Source organism: Cydia fagiglandana, chromosome 8 (genome assembly GCF_963556715.1).
Source record: "Cydia fagiglandana chromosome 8, ilCydFagi1.1, whole genome shotgun sequence".
NCBI classification, from domain to species: Eukaryota; Metazoa; Arthropoda; class Insecta; order Lepidoptera; family Tortricidae; genus Cydia; species Cydia fagiglandana.
In genome coordinates, this window is record NC_085939.1 from 3,265,335 (window position 1) to 3,284,348 (window position 19,014).

General features: G+C 36.2%; 1 protein-coding gene across 2 annotated transcripts; it reads right to left on the reverse strand.

Annotated features, from left to right (window-relative positions):
* Positions 1-3,449: 3,449 nt before the first annotated feature.
* On the reverse strand, positions 3,450-13,655 carry LOC134666457 (uncharacterized). Of its 2 annotated transcripts, XM_063523618.1 has the most exons (6): positions 13,411-13,655; positions 12,311-12,379; positions 5,830-10,076; positions 5,606-5,726; positions 4,986-5,126; positions 3,450-3,723 (listed from the first exon to the last, which is right to left on the reverse strand). In XM_063523618.1, exons 3-6 carry the CDS (start codon positions 10,059-10,061, stop codon positions 3,544-3,546), a joined length of 4,674 nt encoding a protein of 1,557 aa, XP_063379688.1. In that variant the 5' UTR covers positions 10,062-10,076; positions 12,311-12,379; positions 13,411-13,655; the 3' UTR covers positions 3,450-3,543. The 2 variants fall into 2 exon arrangements, with proteins under 2 accessions (XP_063379688.1, XP_063379689.1); XM_063523619.1 differs by lacking the exons at positions 12,311-12,379; positions 13,411-13,655 and having other exon boundaries at positions 5,830-10,107.
* Positions 13,656-19,014: the final 5,359 nt, after the last annotated feature.

Genomic DNA, 19,014 nt, shown 5'->3' on the forward strand with positions numbered 1-19,014 from the left:
CGAAATTTTATTGTATGGGAACTTAAGATCTCTGCTGCGTGACGCTGATCAATCTGTTAAGTATGGTTGGTGCAACGCCCTTTCATCTGTATTTTTACACGACTGCCGTAAAAAGGAGTGTATTGTTTTTGACTAAGTAATGTATTTGTAAGAAAAGTGTACCTATACTTCGTTTTTTTAGCATTAGAAATTAGGTAAACAATCTTGATGTGTCTTTTAATTGAAAAACACATTTTAAAAATAAGTTACGGCAAATATGTAACAAATATAAATCTAATAAGATCATTTATATTCTTCTCCTTTCATAAGTAATAGTTTTTGATTTTTAAAAAGCGTTTTTCAATAAAAAGACGTCAAGATCGCTTACCTTCTTGCAAGTTCTTTCTAATGCTAAAAAAACGAACTATAAAACAGAAATTAACTGAGGCTTTTCGAATTTTATTACTTAACGGAAAGTTACCGCATAATAAGCACGTACTGTCAGCTGTTAAAATTGCTGTTTTAATATTTTGCGTTTCGCTTATAAACAGGCGGAGATTATTTAAAGCAAACTATTCTTCCATCTGCGCCTATGAATTATTATAACAGAAGTAAATAATTAAAAACAATTGCATAGATTAGGAAAACTACAGGTATTATATGTGTTTTTTTTATATTGACTAGTTTTTGTAGATAATACGAGGCCTACAGCTGTTTGTGTTTGAGTTTCAGACAACAGGCCCACCCCGCAAAGTGCAATCGGCAAAACTATTCGCTTCATCAAGTCATCAGTGAGTTTGTATGCAGGGATGATAAGCTAATTGTTTTGCCGACTGTACCTAAGACATTACTATAGTTCGTTTTTTTTAGCATTAGAAAGAACTTGGAAGAAGGTAAGCGATTTTGGCATGTCTTTTAATTGAAAAACGCTTATTAAAAATCAGTAACTATCATTTATGAAAGCAGAAGAATATAAATGATCGTATTAGATTCATAATTGTTACATATTTGCCGCAACTTATTTTACAAATGTGTTTTTCAATTAAAAGACACATCAAGATTGTTTACCTTATTTCTAATGCTAAAAAAAACGAACTATAGCTTATAGCTAAACATTTTAGCACCTAGTCTAATATTGACCATAGACACGGTACTGTAATACTGTAGTATTTCTTTCTTCTCTTTGCTACAGTGGGTAGAAATATAAGATACTAAAATGTTCAACTATTCCGCGTATCACTGTACGTCAGGAGTTCCCAACCATTGGAAACGGGAAGGGTGCACAGCTGGATAACAATGTGGACGGGGGAAGCTTTTCCAAGAAATCCTGAGCTTTTTCGGTTTTTTACCTCCACAAAATTGAAAAGACAATACTCGAGACTGTTTTGACAATACTCAAAAAAGGTTGGGAACCCCCGGTGTATCTAAGAATCTAATAGGTAATTGCTTATTGGCCATTATTTATACATATTATATCTATTATGTAAAGTACACATAAGTATATAATTAGACGTAGTTTAGCGAAAATACATACTGGATGACTTTTTGATAGAAGGTTGAAATTGTGATGACCTTAGGCGTTATTTTATAAACGCACTACAAAGCCTCAATTAGTTATTAATCTTTTGTCTCTATCGTCGTATCGTTATCGTAAGTCTCTGTATCATTTTGTCTTATGTATTTGTAAGAAAAAAATAAACGTAATTTTTTTATTGAGGCTTGTCAAGTTTTATGTTTTATTATTATATATAGGATTTTTGTGAATTATCCAGTAGAATATTTCTTCTAAATAACGTCCAATTGTTGATAGTTACAGAATAATATCACAGATATTTTTACACTCAAGGTTAAAATCCACTTACGTAATGTAACCACTCAGTCTAAAAGAACTCAAATTCTTTTAATAAATCTTTCGATCTTAACATCTTATGACAGTCTAAAAATTTCAACTTAAAATCCACCCACATAAAACATAACAACTTGTTTAGATTTTGCATACATTGGGCCTTAACAGGTTTTCTTTTTCATTCAAATAGAATATATTTATTTACAATATAGGTATATGTACTATCAGCGTAATTTTCAACACAAAACCATGATAAGTGATACGGAAACCTTTGAAAATGACGGTAAGAGTCTAAGATACCCTATAGTCAGAAACATACCGGAGTCTAATTAGCAAAGCCCTGACGACGGGAGCAAAAACGCACTTTTCTCTGAAAGCAAAAGAAAAACTGCATTCATACATTTAAAAAAATGTGTACTAAATTCTAAAAAAAAATTCTGATTCAAAAATTGTTCGTATGGATGTCGATAGAATAATCGATATTTAACTAAGCACTAGTGAAACGTGCAATTTTGCTCCCGTCGTCCGGGCTTTGCAGTAATTAGGTACTTAATTCATTCATTGGGTCTGAGAGCCTAATGTTACATTCATAATGTCTAGTTACTGTTTCAAGGTACTATAATATGAATTATGTATATGATAAATACTAATATATGTACAAGAAATTATAGGATATTGATATTACTGTCGACCTGACTCGCCTTTATATGTCCCGAAAACAAATTATAAATAGTACACTATCAGTGTTTTAAGCCCGTGTGTTGTTAGGTAGAGCACATATCATCAAAATCAAGGTGACGCTATACAGTTACATATATGTATAGAAAAAAATGAAAGAAGAAGATACCAAACTTCGCTTTATCATCCAATATTTATGTGCAATCAGCGGCATAGATAAAGTGGTTTTGAACACTTTAGCCACTAGGTACTTTTGTTGCACGATACGAAAATACCTACAGATGTAGTGCATAATTGTTTTCCATCGTATTTTCTCGGAAACGTTCGTATTTGTCATGCTACTTAAATCAACCTCAGTACTTTTTGTACCGAGAGTTATTGAAATAGCATAAGACGCGGAATGTTGCCGTGAAAATACGATGGAAAATAATTAAGTATGCACTACATCTGCAGGTACTCTACGGTTCTAACGCTAAATGTAGGTAGTATTTGGCATCTTCCGTCATTATTATTAATCGATTCTGTTTTTTGTACTCCAGTTATTTAAGCTTAGACCTGGGTTTTAGTGAATTTTTTTGAAATTGATGATCTTTATTTATGAAGATAGGTACTAAAATCCGTACCACGCTTTAAAAAGGGCGTGACTCTCGGAAATATTTTAAGAGCAGTCTTTTAAACCTGAGTTGGGTCCTCCAACTCTATCCATAATAATATGAAGTTGATAACTCGAGATATTTTGTTGAAGAAATTTGAACTTTAAATAAAATTACATAAAGTTCAAAATTCTTCAATTTTTTCCCGCTTATCAACTTCTTCCCGCCGTGTACGGTTAAGGACAGCAGACTATACCGCTTCTTCATACAGATGTAATTCCCGTTACCTATTGAAATCATGGAAAATATTTATACACGATTTGATGTAGGTATGCGCCTTCGTTTGGCTTTTTTAGATTTGTTATAGGTAGGTATTATGTTAACATTCAGAGAGGAAAATAGGAACTACGTTTGTATAGAGGTCGCGTGCGGTGAGCCACATTCCTCCTAAGTGTCAGCCACCATGCTCTGAAGTCTCGCAGCGATCTCTTCGCGCATGCCTTCCAGTTCCGTCAGTCCTTGGTCAATACCTGCGTGGCTGGCGCTACTTTTGAAAGTCTTTAATAATTCCTCGCCTTCCTGTTCTAATTGTTGGCTCGCCGCTTCTAGGCTCGCGATGTCCATGGGCTGAAATCAACCTATCTATTCTAATCTCTTTGAAGCCCGCTTACATAGTAGGTAAGTATAATCAATCAAATTACTGTGACAAGGTATAAATGTAGTACTGGAGTCAGTTATGTAACGCTGCCATACATGACCCAAAAAATTTTTATTAAGCTATGAGCTTCATCACATCTGATATTTGAGTAATTCTAAGCATTTCTAGCGTGAAGTGGGGGGGAGGGTGGGGTACAAAGACGGCCGCCATCCGTCATCTTTAAAAAAAATCTACTCTGATCCTGGTGGGTACTAGGGCAAGTTTGGTATCATTTTCGTATAAACCAAAGACGTAGAATTCATTGCTGATATTTGTTTTTTCAATTTCATAGTAATTTTACAAGAAAAACGTAAAAAGGTGAAAAATTTGGTTGGAGATTTTTGCTACGCGGAGCCGAAACTACAAAAGATAGAAAGTTGAAATTTGCACACTAGATTACATTTATAAAGTGTACAAGAGATAAGAAGCGATTTTGAGAAATTCAACCCCTAAGGGGGTTAAAAAGGGGATGAAAGTTTGTATGGGGTTCAAGTTTTATTTTAAGCTAGGAATTTGAAACTTCGTAAAACGATATATTATTAAAATACAAGAAAACTAATTTCAGCGTTTTTGAAAATTCATCCCCTAAGGTGGTGAAAAAGGAGTTGAAAGTTTGTATGGATATCAAAAAAATTTTCGAACGCGGGACTTGAATCTTTGTATTTGGGGATATTATTAAAAGACAGGAAAAGTAATTTCAGCGTTTTGTAAAATTCATCCCCTAACAGGGTTAAAAAGGGGTTGAAAGTTTGAATCCATTACAAATCCGAGTAGACACACATTTCTTATTGGCTCCCAGGCTTGAAATGCTTAGAATTACTCAAGGAACATATGTGATGAAGCTCATAGCTTAATAAAAAATTTTTGGGTCAACTTTATAACTGCTTCCGCTATAGGTACGAAATGGTACATATTAAATTTCGAATTTCGAAGTGTTAGTTTGAAATTATTAAAAAGGTAAATTTCAATATAAATTATCTATTGAATTACTTGTATTCTTAGATTCTTACCCCCTTATTCATAAACGCGCTACGAACCTCTATTAGCTAATAATCGTTTATCCATCTGTCATTTTGACTTATGTAAGTATTTGTAAGAAAGGGATAAAACATAATTTAACTAAATCACACCCGTAGTTTTATGAATAAGGGGGTTATTTATTAAAGGTTGTTGTTTAAACAAAGGTACAGACCTCCTCCTCGTTATCAGAAGCGTCGCTAATGTCGTTCTCAGTTCTCGGGTTACTGTCTCCGCTGTCGTCTGCGATTTCTTTCTTTAATAGCTTACCGAGTAACAGTTCTTGTTTGTGTTGTATGCCTCGCTTAGTCATAACCTAATAAACAAAGAAAACTTAACAAAAATATAATTCATTGTGTTTCTACAGTCAATGTCATAAAAGCGAAGCGTAATGTTAATTGTTTATTTCTTAATTGGCCACTTGCTTTTTGCGTTAGGCCTACTGCTTAAAATGTCTTCGAGCAACGCCGGCTTCCGTCAAGTCGGAAGGGAGGAGCCCAAGCGATATCGTGCAACTTTTTTGCGGGGGGAAACGTGCATACAGTGGCACTTCTCACTTACTACATACAAAATCCAATATGTAATGACGATAAAAATACATAGAAAATGACCCACCTTAAAGACAAATCTTGCACACCTCAATCTCTTTTTGTGGATGAGTCACAAGTCACAACACGCACCGCGTTACCGTGCATGCGCAGTTGGGCATGTGCTTCGGCAGAGGGGAAATAGTGCGACTGGCGACTCTCTTCCCGGTGTTGCTCGAAGGCTTAAATCAATTATAAATATACTTACAAAATCAGGACCCAATTCCTCCTGTGTTAGCATACGCGTGGCACGTAGGTCCTTTTCTGTTTCTACTACATGCCATTCCAAATGTATAGATTTAGGTATGTAGATTTTTCTTGATAAAACTCTGAAAATGAATCGTGTTTAATTTATCTCTCCTTAACTTGTCATAGTATCACAAGATTCACAAGGTCCGCAGACTGTTAAAATACAAATAAGCTAATACTTACTGAGTGAGCTTAGTGAATGCTTCCTCTTGCTTATAGAATTCTGTGTAGTTGAATCCAGGAAACTCAAAACTCACGGAGCCTTGATTGTTTTTTCTTCCTCGTATCCAACCTAATCCTTCTATAGATTTACATTCGATCCACACATCTTTCCAATGTATCTGTCCTCTACCCCCATCCATTTCATCATCAGAAATAATTAAAACATCATCATTTGGAGCTTCACATTCTTCTGCAGTGGCTAAAAAACTTTCTATATCCATTTCCAATTCAGCGTCTGTCCCAGTATCAGATCCAGATTGGTGTGCATTTAAATGCTCTAAATTCGTAGGCACTTGACTCTGCATTAGTCTCTTATTTATTTCTTCGGGTTTGAGAATAAACATGCCTTTTTCTTTTTTTGTAGACTCATCCTTTGAGCTTGGTGCTACTGCAATCTTTGGACTATTGGATTGTTTCACTTGAGGCGCAATTTCAGCGACTGGTCTTTTGTGAACTGTAACAATGTTTCTCCTGACGTGACATATAGTAGGTTTGGGTATACTCTTCAGTATTGAAGTAGTCTTTAATAAAGGAGCGTAGCCTGAGTCAGACCGTTTTAAAAGGGACGCGTTTATTACCTTAGGTTGAATACTAGTAGGAGTACTGATCACCCTTGGTTGAATCGTAGTAGGAATACATACTTGACTCTGTTCATTGCTATGTTGCGGAGATATTTGTTTCAGAGTTCCATTTGGCGCAAGTTGATAAAAACTGTTCGTTTTGCAAATTTTAATAGGTTTTAAGATTTTTGAGTTATGAGTTTCAGTTGAACCTTGTTTTACTGCATTTTGGCCTGTGAGTTTATTATCGCCTTTTAACATTGCTACAAAACTGTCAGTACCTTTTTCAGTATTCGTGGAGACTCCAGCAAGCGTCATCATTTCAGTCTCTGAAGCATTTCTTGATGGCATGAATGACAAGGGATTGTCAATAACGTTAAAGTTTTCGAGTTTTTTCGTTGTAATCCATACGCCTTTGGTTCTCCTTTGTTTACGTATATCGGACATATTTTTTACAGTCTCTATACCAAGTGATTCGCCTTTTTCGTAAGGACCAACAAACACGCACGGCTCATTTTCGTTTGGTATGGCATATATTCCAAATTGTGGGCCAGTGCTATTGTCCGCGCATTTTTGAGAAGATAACCGTACTGTTTTCTTTGAAGCACGTGCTACATCAATTGCCTTAATTATACTTTCCAATTTCACAAAAAATCCTTTATTGTAAAATTGAATCTCCTCAAAGTCATTTTCTACAGTCATCACAAACCACCTAGAAGAATCATCTGATGACGTATCATGATTTTCGTCAATTGTTTTATCTGAGCTCGTATTTTCTTCGTCACGATATTGGCCGAGTGATATAACCGTAGCGTTAGAATCTTCCGAATCATTGCGGACAGAATCACTCAACACTTCCGAAGTGTTATTTTTTAATTCCTCGTCAGTTTCGTCACTCAATTGGATACTTTCATTGACTCCTTCCTGATTACACACTTTAGTGACAGAACCAATTAATTCCCAACAATGTGATAAGCCCCATAATATGCAAAAGTTGTCTTTTAGATCATTTGCATTCGCAAGCAAATTTTTAACAGTAACTGGATATTTAGGTAAATCGGCAAAGCGGATATCATTTATATTTATGCAATGCCTGAAGAATGGATTTTGTGGATCCACTGCCATGAATAGGCGATAAGGCAGTTTAGTTGTAATCAAAAACAGATTTTTTCTATCCCGGTATCTACCTAAAATAAACTCCCAAGGATAGAGAGCCATTTTTCCAAGATGTGGTGGTTCAAGCGAAATTTTCACAATTCCGCTATTGATACGTTGTTTGTACTGTTTGTAACTCACTTCTAACCATGCAACTAATTTTTTCTTGTCTGGCAATCGGTTTGTATACAAGTTTATTTTTGTATTTAAAGCCTTTTCAGTTGTACTGGTTGGTTTAATAGTCGGGGCTGATGTTAGCGGTGGCAATGGAGGTAGGGTGGGAAGTAGGTCTCCAGTAGGTACTGATTTTGTTGGCAAAGGAGTTGAAGGAGTTGGTACGGATTCCATAACTTTACTCGAATTTAACTGTCCTTGGTTACTTGTACTGGCATGATAAAGATATTCCAATCTTTTGCGAAGTGATTTATCGTGCTGTTCCATTTCCGAGATTTTTCTGTTTGCATTAAAATAATATCCATCGGAGAATTTTCGCCCTGTAAAGGCTTTTACTCTTGCGCTTCTGGAATACCAATGAGGCACAACTACCTCTGCGCAATCTGTTTCCAAGCTTTCAATTGGTTTGTCTTTCACAGGATTTTTGTCATTTATATTTCTATGAGAAGGCATACGCGCCCTAATGCTTCTTAAATTAGGTTTAGGTTTAGGTTCCACATCATCAGTGAGATCTACGCTGTCATTGTGTTGGTTAACACCATTATTTTCTTTAACCTCGTCGGTTTTTACTTCGGGGAGTGAATTATCAGTGAATATACATTTACAAAAACATTTATATAAACCATGGACCATACACCATGGTTCCACATTTGGCAAATTAAGTTTTTCGATTACAAGTTCTGCTACTTTTTCGGGTTTGTACCCACTTTTTAGGGACATGTTACTAAAGAACTCCGCGTATTTTCTTGAAGATTTCCAATCTCTGCGTTTAGATTTTAACAACATACTGTTTTCAGGTGTAACAATTACAGTGTGATGGAATTTTTGTTCCTCCTTAGCCAGTTTTGAACTCATTTCAGAGTCTAATTTGAGCAAACCAGGCAATAAATTAGAACAATCACGTTCAAATGAATCAACTACTTTGTACTTTGAGAAATCACATTTACATTCAAACATACATTCTGTTCGGCCACAGTGCGTTTGAAAATTGTAGCCACACTCCAATGATGAGCAAACACAACCCATACTACAGCATGCTTTAGGGCACGTATGAGATGTTCTATCATTATTTTCTGTTAATCTTATAATGGTTACGTCCAGTCTTTCTAGTTCACCACATTTGCGTTTCAGTCGGGTTTCTTTAGGTTGAATAACAGTTGTAACGTTTGTAGTTTCTTCTGATTTTACATCTCGGGGCTCATCTTCACCGGTGTACATATTGTCTTGTTCTAAGCTAATTTCTACAGAATCTATAATTTGATTAAGTAAACTTTGTATTTCAGATGTTACAACTGAATCCTGATGTGTGTAACAATGACTATCGTCTATAATCTTAGCGAGCGGTGACGGCATAAGCTCATTATTTACATCACGACGCATTAATATTTGTTGTTGGTCGCGTTTATAATTGAGATCAAATGTTACACAGCATTCGCTTTCGATTTGAGTTACAATTTCATTTTTCACAGTAGCCAAAACGGAAACTGAAAACTCAGCCCATTTCTCAGTTATTGTTCCATCTTCTTCACGCATGTTTTGGAGATAATGGGCTATCGTGGGATCTATGGTTTTCCCCACGGTTGGATTAATCTCAAGAGCAGGTTTTGGTAAATTTTGTAACTCTATCCCGCCAACATGATATTTTTGATAGGAATGATCAAGAAATATCTTTTTTCTGAGTGGCCCAGGTTTAAAATTTACACTCAAAGAGTTTTGCAGTAAACCTTTCTTCTTTAGCAGAGGTTTACGTGTTAATGGGGATTTTGCTTTTTTCGGGAATTGTCTCATTGCTAGATCGTATTTACACAAGAACTTACACGATCCTCCTCTGCTTCCGTTGACCCGAATGCGTTTACCGTTCCACAAAACAAACTGAGTAGGGTGGGCATATTCTTCTGGGTTTAGATTTGTTAACATTTGCCACGCGGATCTTGACACCGGTTTATCGGATTTGAAAATATTTCTAGTAATCGTTTTGGTATTTTCATCTCTAGCGGAACCAGCTTTAATTTTACGCAGTAACACATTTTGCTGTTTCTCCAAATCAATCAGTAAGGTAGAGTAGACATCCTTTTCAAACAAGTGTCTAACGTCTCTTACAGTACTAACCTTAAATTTTGATTTTCTCTTTGGTTCATAAGTTTTACCAGTTTTCGGTATAAAATCGCAAGTATTCCTTTTCTCATATTTTTTTTGCTCAATAGGCTGAGCGGGAGTAACTTTTAAGAGAAGAGTGAGATCATTTTTCAACGGTTTTGAACTTCGTGTTATATTTGAAGAAAACACTTGAGGTTCTTGTTCCATTTTCAGCAACTTAACCTGTAACCAAAATTGTTAAAGCTATATTTGAATGAAAATAAATCAAACGCGCGTTTTCAAATAAGATACTCTTTTTTGTTGAACCTCATGTTGACATTTAGTTCATGTGGTGCCGAGACAAATAACAAATAATAATCATGGGAAAACCCTGGCTCTGTCTCCTTCTTTTCTTCACTCCCTGTATAAGGTAAGTTAAGGTAGTTAAAGGCCTGTCCAGACGAGAACAATTTTTCGCCAATCTGATTAAATTGTCTGATCAAATCAGGTAGTGCCGACGCAAACGCTGATATTTGAGTGCTCTAAATCAAAAATATGTCCCCAAACGCAAATACCTATGTCACAAATCGGTATTCTTGTGTGCGATAATATCAGCGGTTGAATCTGGCGAGCCAAATTGGCACGGCCTGATTTGATCAAAATGTCCCCGTCTGGACACTATTTTACCCTTAACTTCGTATTTTGTTATTGCGTACTTCGTTTTATACGTACCTATAGTGGTAAGAGATGAAACTAGCGCAACCCGATAACGAACACAAAGTGAATTGCCTCAGTCTTAAATTTATTTCAACTGGAGGTCCAGTGCCGACTATAAGGTGCTTTGATTAATAAAAAAAATGTTGAGTAAATTTAATCACCAAAATAAGGCAAGCCATGTTTGCCAATAGAAAAAGACGCGAAATTTGGAACATGTAGGCGTGAATGATCGATCTCCTATATAAATTTTGAATGACGGGCCTTTTTCTACTGACAAAGTTGGCTAGTGCCAGAGTTTATTATAATAAGTTCATAAATTAATTTATTTAAAAGGTGTCTCTCTCTTGCTCTCACTTATGGGTGCGGCGCATCAAGGTCGCGGTGCGGTGCGGTACTGTGTTACGGCTATTATACTGGCAGTCTGGCACTCTGCTAAGAGGAACAGGGAAATAACATAATATACTTTTCTCTGTCTCTATCAGCACAAAATGTCCGAAGAAAAGGTTAATTAGGAACCCCTTTTATCACACCAAATAGGGACAAACACACCTTTAATTCAGATCTGAATGTCTACAGGCTCTAATTATTACCAATGGTCACAGAAAGATTGCCTTGACAATCCGATCTAAATGCATAAGCAATAATAGAATAGCTGCCGATTCGCCGGATTCTTGTTTCGTTGGATTGAGACGTACTAAAGTAAATCCGGCAAAACAGAAATCCGAAAAAACAAGAATCTGGCGAAACGGGAACTAATCCAATAATCAAATTAAACATTGAGATTTGAGATGTACCTAAATTAAACTGTAAATACTTAAATTGCTTTTTTCCCGCCTTATTGCTATGACTCATGGAAACTTGGGGTCCCGTTGACAACTTATCTGGAGAATTGGCTTATAGTTTTTACGAAAGCTTCAGCCATCTGAGCTTCCTACTCCGACAGGACACTATAAATATCTATAGGATATATGTATTGCGATTAGTCCGCGCGGTTTCCTCGACTAAGACACTAAGTAGGCTCAACGAAGTCAATTGATCGCATACGATTTTTAGAAGCCTTTAGACGTTAAATGGGTGTCCAGGCGAGACGATCAATGTGACAATTTTATCACAAATTAAATTGCCGTCAATCTCATTTGGCGTCCACATGTAGATACACAATTTCATCACCAATTTTAGATTTATTGTTCGACTCGAAATTAAAAAATGCCCGTAAATACGCATTATTGCGTACTCCTGTTTTGATTGATCATAAACATTCATAACATAATCTTAAAGCCGTAACAGACTACCGCACCGCACAGCGACCCCATGCTGTCCAAATATCTCATTCTTGCTTTTACTTAAGTATAGCTGCGTCCTTAACGCACGTACGGCGACCACCTTACACACTTCAACAAGGTCGGTAGTCACACCACACAATTAAATTGACAATTTAATCAAATTGGGCGCAAAATTGACCGGTCTGAACGCATGGTTCCAAGACCTTGCCTGAAAACGCACAACTCGCATAATCCACTTGATGTTACTGCCGACATGGCTCCCTCTCCCTACTTCAGCTGCCACAAATGCGGTCCCATTTCCCAAATGCCGGTGCCGCATTGGCTTATACAACCAACCATGAGAGACGTTGTTCCTCGTATAAAGACGCTGCATAAATCATCTGTCAAGATGTTAAAGGCCTTATGATGATGAACACCCACTAAGCTTAACTTTGATTTCCTTTGTTCAATCACATGTCCATAAAGAAACTGGCTTACCGTTATTATAATTCCATAATAAATTGCCCACTGCACCACTCACTCGCGGCCTGCGCGGCCATTCAGGAACTGAAAATCAGAGACATTTTTGCACTTCGTTAGGTTAGGTTTAGGTTAGATAGACCTTAAGATTAATTTATATAGATATAGGTTTAAAAGCAAACACATTCAAAATTGATTTCATTAATTTACTTATTTATAGATAAGTGTAAACAAAGAGAAAAAGTTAGTATCATAAAGTATCTTCTAGTCTGGATACATACAATCGTCACTGAGTTATTATTACACTGTGCTATGTTCTCTTTGCTCAGCTCATGAGCATACCCTTAAGATGGCCGCCGTCAAAAATGCTCGATCGTAACGAACGGTAAAACTCGATCACTTCTACATCGAATCTCATCACTACTCGTTTATTAATAATATTTCCTGAACTATAGTAAAATTAAACCATAAAATGTGCTTAATCTGATAGAAGCTTTAGTTTTACTCCAAAGAGCTTTTTACTCGTCAGTGCCGGACTGCCGGTATTTTATGAAATTCGATTTGACACACATCGATATCCAAAACTCATGAACGCCTCAGGCCATTTTCTCTCTAGATTTACGACATATTTTACCAATCCTAATAATAGTATACTACCTAACTTAAGAAGGATAAATAAAAAGGATAATAATAGTATACACTCATACAACATCCAGATAATGCGTAGTTTTACAAAACATTTGTTAAGTACGTTAATTTACCGGAAATCGTAAACATGGCACGAAATAAGTAAGTAGGTATTAAGTACTAACCTAAGAGTGACTCGTAAGTTAGTGGCTAAGCAAGGATCTTAAAATACTTAAACTTAAAACATAAAACCAGTTGTATAAATGTTACACGTGGTTTCTACGACGAATTAACAACCACTATAAACCAGAGATGACATTTTAATTGTAAATACAAGTCTATCTTATCTATGCCTTACGAATATGAAATTCAAAATGGCGGCGTGTGTATTTACACACATGATTTGTTTACTGTCTGTAGGTATTATATTATATGCCGAATAAGCGCACTATTTTAAAAGCAATAAGAAGTGGTACCGAGCCTTGCCTTACCTCTATTACCAACAGCTTTTAAGCATTTTATCATTCATCACGGATGAATACCATTTTCAAAATGGCTGCAAACACCTAATACTTGACACTTAATTATATCCGAAAGTATCTTTTGAACTGTTTGAATTTTTGCACTGTTAATTGATATTATAATGCTTTATAACTATGAACAATTTACAATTTGTTTTATTTTTATCACATAATATACTATTAATAATATTACGAGTTTGTTGGGACACGTTATCAGTATTCTCTTATCCCTTTTAAGTCATTCATTCATTCGTTCAGGCATTTCATCCCACAGATACAGAAAATCAACATGGCGTTTTCTAGAAAGCCGTTCATTATTTAATATAGGGAACGAATCATACCAATACTTAACAATACAATAATCTTATCAATGAATCAGAATGCTTTATTTATATAAATATTTGTTTTGAAAGAAATCTAAATTCTAAGTCAAATTAAGTGTACTACGGTACCTACTAGTCCTGTACTAATCTGAAAATAAATTACATCTGTTTTAGTTAAACACTATGATCTATGAAATTTCTAGTAAAAGCACTAAAAGCTAATAATGGGAATTGGCTGACCACGTTTTATCGTTACGAGTTGTGAATTTAACAATTCGACGAAGACAACGGACGTCGTGAACGACCATATTTTTATAACATGTAGAAAGAATGGAACGTACCTGTCAGTGCACATTTCATTTCATTCACCAGTCACCAGCAATGGCCTGGCACTGTTCATTTGTTTTTTGTTTGTAGTTTGACTTGGAACTTTCGGGATCGGGAATAATTTTTATGTTATCTTCGTATACAAAACTAATCATTGTCTGAATTGCGTTTTAGAATTAAACATTATCATTAAGTACCTACCTACTACATTATATTTGTCGATGTAAGTTGTAGTAATTTGTACCGCATCTCCGGGTCTTTCTATAGGTTATGTTTATGTAAAAACTACAATTTCCAGAATAATTAATAGTTAAATTACTTGCATTTATTTTGTGCAAAGATAGCTCAGAATATCTTTGTTTCTCTTTACTTACCAAGTTAAGAAGTAATATAATAATTCAAGGTTGCGTCAGTTTACCGTCAGCCGTCAGGTGACAGTTTTCGCCCACTTGACGGATTAGAAACTTCGAGCAACACGGAAGGAAGGCGGCATTTATTTTGCACTATTTCCCCTCTGCCTAGGTACAAGATCAACAGAACAGGTCTAGGGCGGGTAATAATATAAAAAAGTGGCAGCACTGTAGTGTCGTCCCTTTCTAACCAATTTATATAAGAAAACGGGACGACACTATGTACAGTGTTGCCACTTTTTAGGGTTCCGTAGCCAAATGGCAAAAAACGGAACCCTTATGGAATCGTCATGTCTGTCTGTCTGTCCGTGTATGTCACAGCCACTTTTTTCCGAAACTATAAGAACCGTTGAAACTTGGTAAGTAGATGTATTCTGTGAACTACATTAAGATTTTCACACAAAGATTGAAAAAAATCAATAAATTTTGGGGGTTCCCCATATAGGTACTTAGAACTGAAACTCATTTTTTTTATCAAGCCCATACGTGTGGGGTATCTATGGATAGGTCTTCAAAAATGATATTGAGGTTTCTAATATAATTTTTTTCTAAACTGAATAGTTTGCGCTAGAGACACTTCCAAAGTGGTAAAATGTGTAACTTCTAAAATAAGAGATAAACCTAAAAAATATATGATGTACATTACCATGCAAATTTCGACCGAAAATTGGTTTGAACGAGATCTAGTAATATAAATAAGTGCTTAGTTTTTTTTTAATACGTCATAAATCGTAAACCGCAATTTTTTTGTTATTTGCTGCTGCGGAACCCTTCATGGGCGAGTCCGACTCGCACTTGGCCGCTTTTTATTAATTAAGCTGTAATAGGTTATGTTTACGTTTGAGCCTTAGGAATTGGCTTGTAGAAAAACTAGAAAATTTATCTGAAATCAGAAACTTAATTAAAAACCGGGCAAGTGCGAGTCGGACTCGTGCACGAAGGGTTCCGTACCATAATGCAGAAAAAAAAAACAAAAAAAAAAGCAAAAAAAAAAAACGGTCACCCATCCAAGTACTGACCACTTCCGACGTTGCTTAACTTTGGTCAAAAATCACGTTTGTTGTATGGGAGCCCCATTTAAATCTTTATTTTATTCTGTTTTTAGTATTTGTTGTTATAGCGGCAACAGAAATAAATCATCTGTGAAAATTTCAACTGTCTAGCTATCACGGTTCGTGAGATACAGCCTGGTGACAGACGGACGGACGGACGGACAGCGAAGTCTTAGTAATAGGGTCCCGTTTTACCCTTTGGGTACGGAACCCTAAAAATTGCAAAATATGAGAATCGTGGCCAAGAGCTTGAGACCTGAGGACATAATACACTCCATTTATCTAGGTACTTTTATTAGGAATGATGATCCCTCGACATCCTAGCATTGTCACGGCTCACTTGAGGACCCTTGGGCCGGTTCTGAATCTAAACGCATCTGCCGTTTCTACGCAGAGCCAGACCCAGCAAATTAGACTTTATTGCGACTAGTCCAGTCGCAACATGGTGGTACAGCTGGGAATATCCGATAAAAAAACCGGGCAAGTGCGAGTCGGACTCGCGCACGAAGGGTTCCGTACCATAAAGCAAAAAAAAAAAACGAAAAAAATGCAAAAAGAAAACGGTCACCCATCCAAGTACTGACCACGCCCGACGTTGCTTAACTTTGGTCAAAAATCACGTTTGCTGTAAGGGAGCCCCACTTAAATCTTTATTTTATTCTGTTTTTAGTATTTGTTGTTATAGCGGCAACAGAAATACATCATCTGTGAAAATTTCAACTGTCTAGCTATCACGGTTCGTGAGATACAACCTGGTGACAGACGGACGGACGGACGGACGGACAGCGTACGTCTTCTCTTCGACGTAGAAGAGAGTAGGTCTTTAAAGGTAGTGGTTACAGATGCATTCATTCAATGATCTGATTTTTATGATAGGTTTATAAGAGGACATCTATTACATACCTTATATATGGCAACGATTCGCCATTTCAGCTGCTGTAGGGCCTGCAGGTATTCCTTCATGCTGTAAAAATTGGTATAGGGAAAGTGGGGAGGATTCCTATCTCTGTACATTATTTTGTAGAATTAATTGTAGGTACGTTAGCAAAATCGTTAATATTAAAAATGCTGATCTATTTCATTCGCTAAGTAATATTTTGACTCACCTTTCAATGCACTTATAAACATCTCCAAAATTATTATGGCGCCATTCATTTATTACGTAAGACGATTTTTGCCACTTTTGGACCCCTATCCCTGTCAAAAAAAAATAGGAATAGGCTGACCCCCTCCTCCCTAAGTCCCTATACTACCTTATATTACGTAAAAATCTAAAGGAAAAAATGAGTACACGTTTGGTTTGTTTTAGTGTTATTTTTCAAAAAAAATATATTTTTGGAATGTTTATTTGTATCTACAGGTACTGGAGCCCGTTTAAGATAACTCTGCACCGTATTTGATAGCATAGAGTGTGGATGTATTAAAGGGACATTATTTCATAAAAATAAAAAATCGCATCTTTCTGATCTTACGTAAGAACTGTGAAAACTGCCTCCCTCCCCCTTGTAAGACATACAGGATGTTTGGTACATCGTTTGCCAAATTAAAACAGCAGATAGGTAGAGTCATTTGCTATCTTTTCATGCCTAGAAAAAAAAGTTGGCCATGGTTTTTTTACTACTGCGCAAGTAAAAATTTGAAATTTACGAAACTCTGGCCTAGAGCTGAAAAAAAAAACGTGAGCAAAATAAAAAAAATCGAATCCTGAGAAGATAGCAAATGACTTAAACCTATCTGCCGTTTTAATTTGGCAAACGATGTACCAAACAACCTGTATATGTTCGACCCCCTCTCCCCTAAATCGTCTTACGTAATAAATTTGCGCCTATGTGGAAAAGGTGATTATGGTAGTCCGTCGAGGAGCATTACTAGCATTAAGCCGACCACTGACTAACAGGCCGCCGGACGATATCGGCCTGTCATTTAGAACAAAAATTTGACAGTTCCGAACAACTGACCGGCCGATATCGTCCGGCGGGGCTGTTAGTCAGTGGTCGGCTTTAACCAAGTATTTTATAGCCTGACAACAGTTTATTTAACCCTGAAATAGTGTCGCTGCAAACAGCTTACGTATGGCAATAATGTGCGTACGTCATGTATAGTCGGGGTATTGGGCATTGGCTTCATGTTGATACTCGTATAATGTCAAAACATTTCTTACAGAGAATTCGGTTCGTTCAATAGGGGATTACTGCAATGTTCTGCCGCCAGAGTGCAGCACTACCGACTCAATAAATTCATAGACTGTTTATTGACAAATTTTCACAGACAATAAAATATGACATTGATGCATCAAGGCGGTTTGTTAACAAGGGCCTACCGGTAAACGCGAAAATCAAAATTTAGTTATCTGCCTCTTTATCGCTCGAATATGCAAGAGTGATAGAGAGATTAGAGATAACGAAATTTCGATTTTCTTGTTTCGCGGTAGGCCATGTGATTGACGTGACGTGTGATGTGTCAATGTGGTTTGGTTACTGTATATGCCACAAAGGTGCCACCTACGCAGAGCTTTGCCTAATATTCCCTATTTACCTATTCGTCGAAATCTGATTCTAAATATTTAATATTAAACCAAACAACTAACCAGTTCAATACAACCGCACTATAAAATGTCAATCCTGGTCATGTCAACAACCAACTTTAAAACATTGTTTATTGGAATGCTATATAATCCTTCGTCTTTTTTAAGCTGTAAGTATTTGATTGCATTCACTACAATTTTTTTCGCATCTTATATTTTTATTTGGCATTTTTTTGTAATAAAACCGTTTATATTTGAATATATTCGTAGATATTTTCGATTTGTTTACATCGGTGACATTCGATGACATCCAACGTTCGTTGTCAAAGAGTACTTGTTGCCAGTAAAAGAAATTAGTACCATTGAAAATCCGCAAAATGGCGAGGGTCAAATAAACTGTTGTCAGGCTTTACCTATTACTGCTTTGGATAACCCGTATTAGTGGAGATGGACAATTTAGACAATATTTTCGTCCGAGATTTGAACGACAAACGTGCCACCACTATAGTTCGTTTTTTTAGCATTAGAAAGAACTTGCAAGAAGGTAAGCGATCTTGACATGTCTTAATTGAAAATCACGCTTTTTTTAAATCATAAACTATTACTTATGAAAGCAGAAGAATATAAATGATCGTATTAGATTCATAAATCATAATTGTTACATATTAGCCGTAACTTATTTTTAAAATGTCAAATGTCACATCAAGATTGTTTACCTTATTGCTAATGCTAAAAAAAACGAGGTATAGAATGTGTTCTACGTACCTATAGACGGTCAAGCAAATCTTTTTAGTAGAAAAAGGCGCGAAATTCAAATTATCTATGAGACGATATCCCTTCGCGCCTACATTTTTCAAATTTGCCGCCTTTTTCTGCTGACAAGATTTTCTTGACCAGCTATATATGAAAACTGTGTATTCAAATAAAGCCATTCTGAG